The following is a 7,330-nucleotide window of genomic DNA, read 5'->3' on the forward strand; positions in this document are numbered from 1 at the left end:
CAGACAGCCACAGTGGCCAGCAGCAGGACAAGCGCAGTCACAAAAGGGTCACCGTCACCCATGGCTCCGGCACGTCCCATCGCGACTGCACTGGCGGCTGCGGGGGCTGCCCCGGCTTATATAGGCCTGAGGATGTCACAGTGCTGTGGCCAGGACAGTGTGTGACATCACAGAGCGGCCCCACCCCAGGGCTCCCCAGGGCCACAGGAGGGAAAATGGAGCTCCCTGTGGGCATTTTGGGGCCCTCTGGAGCACAGTGGATGGACGATTCTTGTCTAAGCAGCACACAGGGATGAGGAGGGCAACGGTGATGCTGTCACCTCCTTGCTGGCACAGCACGGCACATGGATTGGCCCGTGGGATACTGAGAAGTGCCTTAATGGGTCAAGCCCTGCTCAGCAACATCCAAACCATCTGTGTGCTATCCAGTACAGTCCCATCCTGAATTCAAACCCAGCTCTGTGCCACTCTCTGGGAAGAAAATGGATCCTATCCCATTGAAAACCAGTACATCAATCACCTCTTCACCCAGCACACGCTGTCCCTGCCCATCTCACACCTGATGGAGATAGAATCCAGAAGGATTCTCTGATGGACACAATCAAAACTCCTCTTCAAATCCTCCAATAGAGCCTGCATTGCCTTCCCAGCACCCACGAGCCAGGTGACCCTATGGCATTGGGATAGCCAAGCAGGTAGAGAGGAATTTCCATCTGTTATCTCATGCTGCCCATGTGTGACGCTGCTGTGTCTTTCTATCCCTTCCCGGCAGTGCCCACGATGATCTTCCCACCACGTTTCATCCCATCAGGCTTTGATTGAAAGGACAGAATTTCCTGGAAAGTTCCAAGGCCTTCCTGACAAGTCAGATACAGCTGGAGAACACTGAGCCAGCAGAGACTTCCTTGCGCCTTCAGGACCTTGGCTACATGATTTAAGGGGATCCCACTGGGACATATCGGCATGACTCCCATCCAACGCCACATCTCACGGGTGTTATTCTGGTCCAGGCTGTCCCCAGCAATCCCAAATAAAAGATCACTGTCCCTCACAGCACTGTGCCTCCACTGTTTGACACCCTCCAGCACCCAGAGAAGGCAGTGGTACTTGGCAGAGCCAGGCTCTGTGGGACAAGGGCACTGGGATCGGCTAAAAGCAGAGAGGAGGCTCAGAGAGCTGAACTGCCACTGGATTCTGCCCCCCTCAGTGGGTCAGCCTGTGCTGGGAGGATGCTTTGCATGGCTTTGGCCATCGGGGCCCTGCTGGCCCTGGGGGGCTGCACAGCCACGGAGGGCTGAGCTGAGTGTCAGACACCCACGGAGAGCCTGGCAGACTTGATCTCCACGGGCACTGTGCCTGCTGAGCCCATGAGGTCCATGAGGCCCATGGCAATGGCCTTTACACTCTTGGTCAACAAAACCATTGTTAACTGTCGTTATTTGTTGGCTGCACAGCCCACACACCTCCCTCCTCACCAGAAGCACTCACTGTGCCTGTCAGGTCCTGTAAATACAAACAAAGATGGTCATTCCAAGCACAGTTTCTCTCATCCTGGAGAAAAGGAGGCTCAGATGGGACCTTCTCTCTCCCCACAATTCCCTGAAAGGAGCAGTGCCACCTCCTTGCTGGCCCAATTCCCACAGGAGTTCAAGGCCCTTTGGGAGCATTTCCACCCCCAGCCAGTGCCCAATGTCCCCTCATGATGACCAACAGGGTGACGAGGAGCCGCCATTTTAGGGCCAACCGTGATCTTGTTTTCAGGGGCTACAATGAGCCCAGCACCATGGGAATGACTCCAAAAACCTCAACATTTCCCATAGGCTCCATGCCTATGACTGACGACGCTGCAGTCCCAGCAGGTCAAATGCCCAGCCCTGCTTCCTTTTTCAGGGGAAGAAAGAGGAACAATTTTGCCAGGGCTCAACCTGTAATGACATTTTCCCACTTCTCATTGATCTACAGCTTTGGAGAGGAGCAAGGTCTCTCTTCCTGCCACCTGGTGGCCCTTGGAATGCACACCCAGGCCCTTGCGGCACTTCAGGTGACTCCAAGTTGCTTTGTCAGTTTGAAAGGGCAGCTGTTGTTTCACTGTTGCATTTCTTGCCTTGCTGAAGCCACTCCTACCAGTACTACAGCCGGAGCTTGAAGACACAAAACCACCTACATGGAGGAAAAGGCATCAAAACCTTGACAAAGGCAGGAGGGAACACTCTGATTTCCCCTTTTCCCAAGAGGTTTCTTTAGCCGGAGTTGCTAACAAGGACCAGACGTGACAGCGCGCAAAGGGTGGGCGGCTGGTTTATTTTTTCAGCCCTCGGTCCTGCGTGGGACTCGGTGCCTGGGTGCTGCAGGGGCTCCAGCCTGGGAATCAAAGGCGCCCGCCCCACAGCCAAGGGTGGCGCCAGATGTCCTCCAGCTCGGCCCGCTCCACGGGGTGCTTGCCCAAACACCAGCGGATCAGGTGTTGGCACTCTGGGGAGAGAAGGCAGAAAGCGCCGCTCACTGGCACCAGCCTCCTGCCCGGCCGCTCCCGGCAGTGCCTGCAGGAGCCGGGCCAGGCTGCGAGTGCTCAGAGCTGCCCTCGGCGGGACAGCGGCACGGCAGGACACGGCCACCTCCTCCAGCCCGGCGTGCCACCCGCAGCCCCTCACGGGCCCCCTCCTGGTGCCGGCCCTCGAGGGCACAGCGAGCTCCCGCCCAGCTGCGGCAGGGCCGGGCCGGGCTGCGCGCTGCCGTCTGCCAAAGCCGCCTTCTTGAGGCCCACACCAACCTGGAGACACCTGCTGCCAGAAGAAGAGCTGCCCCGACACGGTGTCATGGTCGTTGCGGAAGGGGAAGCACCCGCAGACCATGACATAGAGCAGCACGCCCAGGGACCAGACGGTGGCCGGCTCCTGGCGGTAGAAGCCCAGGCAGAGCCACTCGGGCGGGCAGTACGTGCGTGTTCCTAGGGGAGACAGGCGGCGCTGGCCGGGCGCAGGCTGCTGCCTTCCAGAGCCCGGCGCCGGCCTCCTGCCAGAGGCAGGGCCTGCACCGGCGGCCACAACTTCCCCCAAGGCCACCCCGCACCCCCAGACAATTGCCCAAAGCCAGGAAACCGCTCTGCAAGGCAGGGAAGGCCAGAAGAGCAGCCCAAGCCCAAGCAGGCCTGCCAAGCCCAGGGGCCGGGGCCTGGCTTCTGCAGACCCGCGCTGTCGGCAGGGCCAGCAGCGGCTCCTGGGGCACAGCACCTGCCCCGGGGCACAGGGCAGCCGGCAGCCGGCTGAATGCCGCAGCCACAGCCCAGGGGGGAATGGCTCAGTGCAGGGCCTGGTAGCGGGAGCAGGGCCCGTGACGTGGACTCACCGGCAAATTCCCTGCAGGGGTGATCGTGGAAGAACGTGCCGCATCCGAAGTCAATGAGCTTCAGGCTGCCACTGAGCGGGTCCACGAGGAGGTTCTCGGCCTTGATGTCGCCGTGCCAGACGCCGCAGGCGGTGCAGTGCCACACGGCCTCCAGCACCTGCCGGAAAAGCCAGCGCGCCGCCTCCTCGCTCAGGAGCTGCTGCTCCTGCAGCAGCTCCAGCAGATCCCGCGATCGCTCCGGACGCTCCAGGACCAGAACGAAGCTGTCAGGCAGCTCGAACCAGTCCAGGAGCCGGATGATGCTGTGGCAGCCGGAGCCCACCTTCTCCATCAGCACGATCTCCATCGGAACACGGGTGCCGTCGGGCTGGGAAGACGAGACATTGCCTGCGCCAGGCCTGGTGCTGCCCTGTGCCTCCATTGCCCCCTGCCTGGCATGCCCCGGTGCCCCCTCGGGCAGCCTCCGTGCTGCTCGGGATCCCTCCCGCCCAGGGCACGCTTGGCAACTGCCCCCTGCCTGGAGCCAGCCCCGGCCTTCGGCATGCCCGGCCCCCGCCGTGCTCCGCCTCGCACGCTGAGCCCACGCCCGCTGCCCCCGCCATGCCCCGGGGCCCTCCCTCGGGGCCCGGCCTTACACCTGCCCGCCCCGGCCCGCTCCGGCCCGCTGGCCCCGCTCACTCACCCGCTCGTCCCAGCGCAGGACGCTCTCCCGGGCCACGCGCTTGATGGCCACCTGCAAGCCATGGACACACGGGGGCTGAGCTCCAGCCCTGCCCAGCCCCGGCGCCGAGCCTCCGGCCCCGCCCGCCCGTGCCGCCCACTTACCGGGCTGCCGTCCGAGAGGCGGCTCCCTGCGAAAACGGTGCCGAAGCCACCGCTGCCCAGCTGCGGGCCCAGCTGGTACAGCTCCTGCAGCTCCTTCTTTTGCCCTGCAAAAGGCCGAGAGCGAGCCGTCAGCCCTGCGCCCAGGAACCCCCCCAGTGCCCGCCAGGCCAGGGCCCGGGCCCCCGCGGGCCGCGCTGCTCTCACCTGCTCCCTGCTGCGCGCCGGGCAGCGGCCACCGCCCTGCAGCCGTCGGGCTGGCGAGCGGCACGGCCGGGCCCGGGCAGCGCGCACAGGCGGCTGCAGGAGCCCCGCTGCAGCGGGACACGGCGGCACCGTCGCTGGCCCCGGCCTCCGGGCCTGCACTCCGCTCTTGTGCACGGCCGGGGCTGCAGCCCGAGCTGTCGCGCAGGGGGGTCCCAGGAGCAGCTGCAAACCACGAAGGGATTTTTTTGAAGCCACCAGAGCCACTGAGAACAGCCAGAGACTAGGCTGCTCTCAGAGGCCCTGACCTGGCCGGGCCAGGGAATGGCCCTCAAGAGCCCCAGGGGAGCCGCAGACTCACCTTCTGTTAGGGCCTCCTGGGAGTCGGTGGCTGTCTCGGAGCAGCTTCCTCGAGATGGAGGTGCCCAGGTGTCTCGAGGGGCGTCTCCTCCACCAGGCACAGGCCGTTGCCCGCTGCCACAGCGTCCTGGCAGCTGTGGACCGACAACTGCCGGCTGTAGGACGCTTGCTGCTCCTGAGCCACCTGCTCCTGAGATGGCTCCCCTGCATCGGGCTGGGCTCCCACTTGGACTCCCGGGCTTTCCCTGGCCACCACAACGCTCAGGGTTGTGCCCGTGATGTCCATGAGTCCAAGGGAGCCGGGAGACCTGTCCACGGGCTCTGCACCTGCTGCAGGCTGACAGGTCTCACTGAGCCTCTCTGAGGGATGGAGGCTGTCAAGAGAGATAGCCGAGGCTCCTGGCAGGATGGAGGTTCTCTGACAGCCTGAGCTTCTTGCATGGATGGCCGGTGTCTGCTGCTGTGCCATCCTTGCAAGGCTCGAGGCTCTCCCAGGGATGGTGACTCTTCCTGGGAGCTGCCTCCTCATGGGATGGCGGCGCCTGGGGGAGCGGGACGAGCCACAGCAGGGCAGGTGGCCTCGCCTCACCAGCTCCCGCAGCTCTTTCCTCAGGGCCCGCCACATCCCAGAGTAGAGAGCGGCTCAGATGTCCCATTGCCAGCCCAGAGCAAGGCCATCAGTTCCTGCAGCTGTCGGGCCACTGCCACGCAGGGGCCGCAGCTGCAGGAGCTGCCCAGGGGGCTGGCGGGAGCACCTGGCCGCTTGCGAGGGGTGGCCCGAGGCCTGCAGGGCCTGGCAGCCGCAGGGGCTGCCCGGTTCCTGCGTGAGCCTCTGGGCCGGACCCCGGGGCGCTCGCGCCTCTTCGCTGTCCTGTGCTGCCGCCTCCATGGCTGCCAGTGGCCAAGGGCCCAGCAGACAGCCACAGTGGCCAGCAGCAGGACAAGCGCAGTCACAAAAGGGTCACCGTCACCCATGGCTCCGGCACGTCCCATCGCGACTGCACTGGCGGCTGCGGGGGCTGCCCCGGCTTATATAGGCCTGAGGATGTCACAGTGCTGTGGCCAGGACAGTGTGTGACATCACAGAGCGGCCCCACCCCAGGGCTCCCCAGGGCCACAGGAGGGAAAATGGAGCTCCCTGTGGGCATTTTGGGGCCCTCTGGAGCACAGTGGATGGACGATTCTTGTCTAAGCAGCACACAGGGATGAGAGGGCAACGGTGATGCTGTCACCTCCTTGCTGGCACAGCACGGCACATGGATTGGCCCGTGGGATTACTGAGAAGTGCCTTAATGGGTCAAGCCCTGCTCAGCAACATCCAAACCATCTGTGTGCTATCCAGTACAGTCCCATCCTGAATTCAAACCCAGCTCTGTGCCACTCTCTGGGAAGAAAATGGATCCTATCCCATTGAAAACCAGTACATCAATCACCTCTTCACCCAGCACACGCTGTCCCTGCCCATCTCACACCTGATGGAGATAGAATCCAGAAGGATTCTCTGATGGACACAATCAAAACTCCTCTTCAAATCCTCCAATAGAGCCTGCATTGCTTCCCAGCACCCACGAGCCAGGTGACCCTATGGCATTGGGATAGCCAAGCAGGTAGAGAGGAATTTCCATCTGGTATCTCATGCTGCCCATGTGTGACGCTGCTGTGTCTTTCCATCCCTTCCCGGCAGTGCCCACGATGATCTTCCCACCACGTTTCATCCCATCAGGCTTTGATTGAAAGGACAGAATTTCCTGGAAAGTTCCAAGGCCTTCCTGACAAGTCAGATACAGCTGGTAGAACACTGAGCCAGCAGAGACTTCCTTGCGCCTTCAGGACCTTGGCTACATGATTTAAGGGGATCCCACTGGGACATATCGGCATGACTCCCATCCAACGCCACATCTCACGGGTGTTATTCTGGTCCAGGCTGTCCCCAGCAATCCCAAATAAAAGATCACTGTCCCTCACAGCACTGTGCCTCCACTGTTTGACACCCTCCAGCACCCAGAGAAGGCAGTGGTACTTGGCAGAGCCAGGCTCTGTGGGACAAGGGCACTGGGATCGGCTAAAAGCAGAGAGGAGGCTCAGAGAGCTGAACTGCCACTGGATTCTGCCCCCCTCAGTGGGTCAGCCTGTGCTGGGAGGATGCTTTGCATGGCTTTGGCCATCGGGGCCCTGCTGGCCCTGGGGGGCTGCACAGCCACGGAGGGCTGAGCTGAGTGTCAGACACCCACGGAGAGCCTGGCAGACTTGATCTCCACGGGCACTGTGCCTGCTGAGCCCATGAGGTCCATGAGGCCCATGGCAATGGCCTTTACACTCTTGGTCAACAAAACCATTGTTAACTGTCGTTATTTGTTGGCTGCACAGCCCACACACCTCCCTCCTCACCAGAAGCACTCACTGTGCCTGTCAGGTCCTGTAAATACAAACAAAGATGGTCATTCCAAGCACAGTTTCTCTCATCCTGGAGAAAAGGAGGCTCAGATGGGACCTTCTCTCTCCCCACAATTCCCTGAAAGGAGCAGTGCCACCTCCTTGCTGGCCCAATTCCCACAGGAGTTCAAGGCCCTTTGGGAGCATTTCACCCCCAGCCAGTGCC

At 62.1% G+C, this 7,330-nt stretch overlaps 1 protein-coding gene across 1 annotated transcript; it reads right to left on the bottom strand.

Annotated features, from left to right (window-relative positions):
• Nucleotides 1-765: 765 nt before the first annotated feature.
• LOC141731412 (serine/threonine-protein kinase pim-1-like) lies at nucleotides 766-4,153 on the bottom strand. The gene is made up of 4 exons (XM_074556983.1): nucleotides 4,028-4,153; nucleotides 3,346-3,712; nucleotides 2,771-2,947; nucleotides 766-2,472 (listed from the first exon to the last, which is right to left on the bottom strand). The coding sequence occupies exons 2-4, from the start codon at nucleotides 3,689-3,691 to the stop codon at nucleotides 2,369-2,371; spliced, it is 627 nt and encodes a 208-aa protein (XP_074413084.1). The 5' UTR covers nucleotides 3,692-3,712; nucleotides 4,028-4,153; the 3' UTR covers nucleotides 766-2,368.
• Nucleotides 4,154-7,330: the final 3,177 nt, after the last annotated feature.

Source organism: Zonotrichia albicollis, chromosome 22, assembly GCF_047830755.1.
Source record: "Zonotrichia albicollis isolate bZonAlb1 chromosome 22, bZonAlb1.hap1, whole genome shotgun sequence".
NCBI lineage: Eukaryota > Metazoa > Chordata > Aves > Passeriformes > Passerellidae > Zonotrichia > Zonotrichia albicollis.

Coding starts and splice junctions, on each gene's coding strand:
- LOC141731412 (XM_074556983.1), bottom strand. CDS start 3,691: ATGGAGATCGTGCTGATGGAGAAGGTGGGCTCCGGCTGCCACAGCATC. Junction 2,948..3,345: donor CCCCTGCAGGGAATTTGCCG/GTGAGTCCACGT, acceptor TGTCTCCCCTAG/GAACACGCACGTACTGCCCG. Junction 2,473..2,770: donor CTGGCAGCAGGTGTCTCCAG/GTTGGTGTGGGC, acceptor TTCTCTCCCCAG/AGTGCCAACACCTGATCCGC.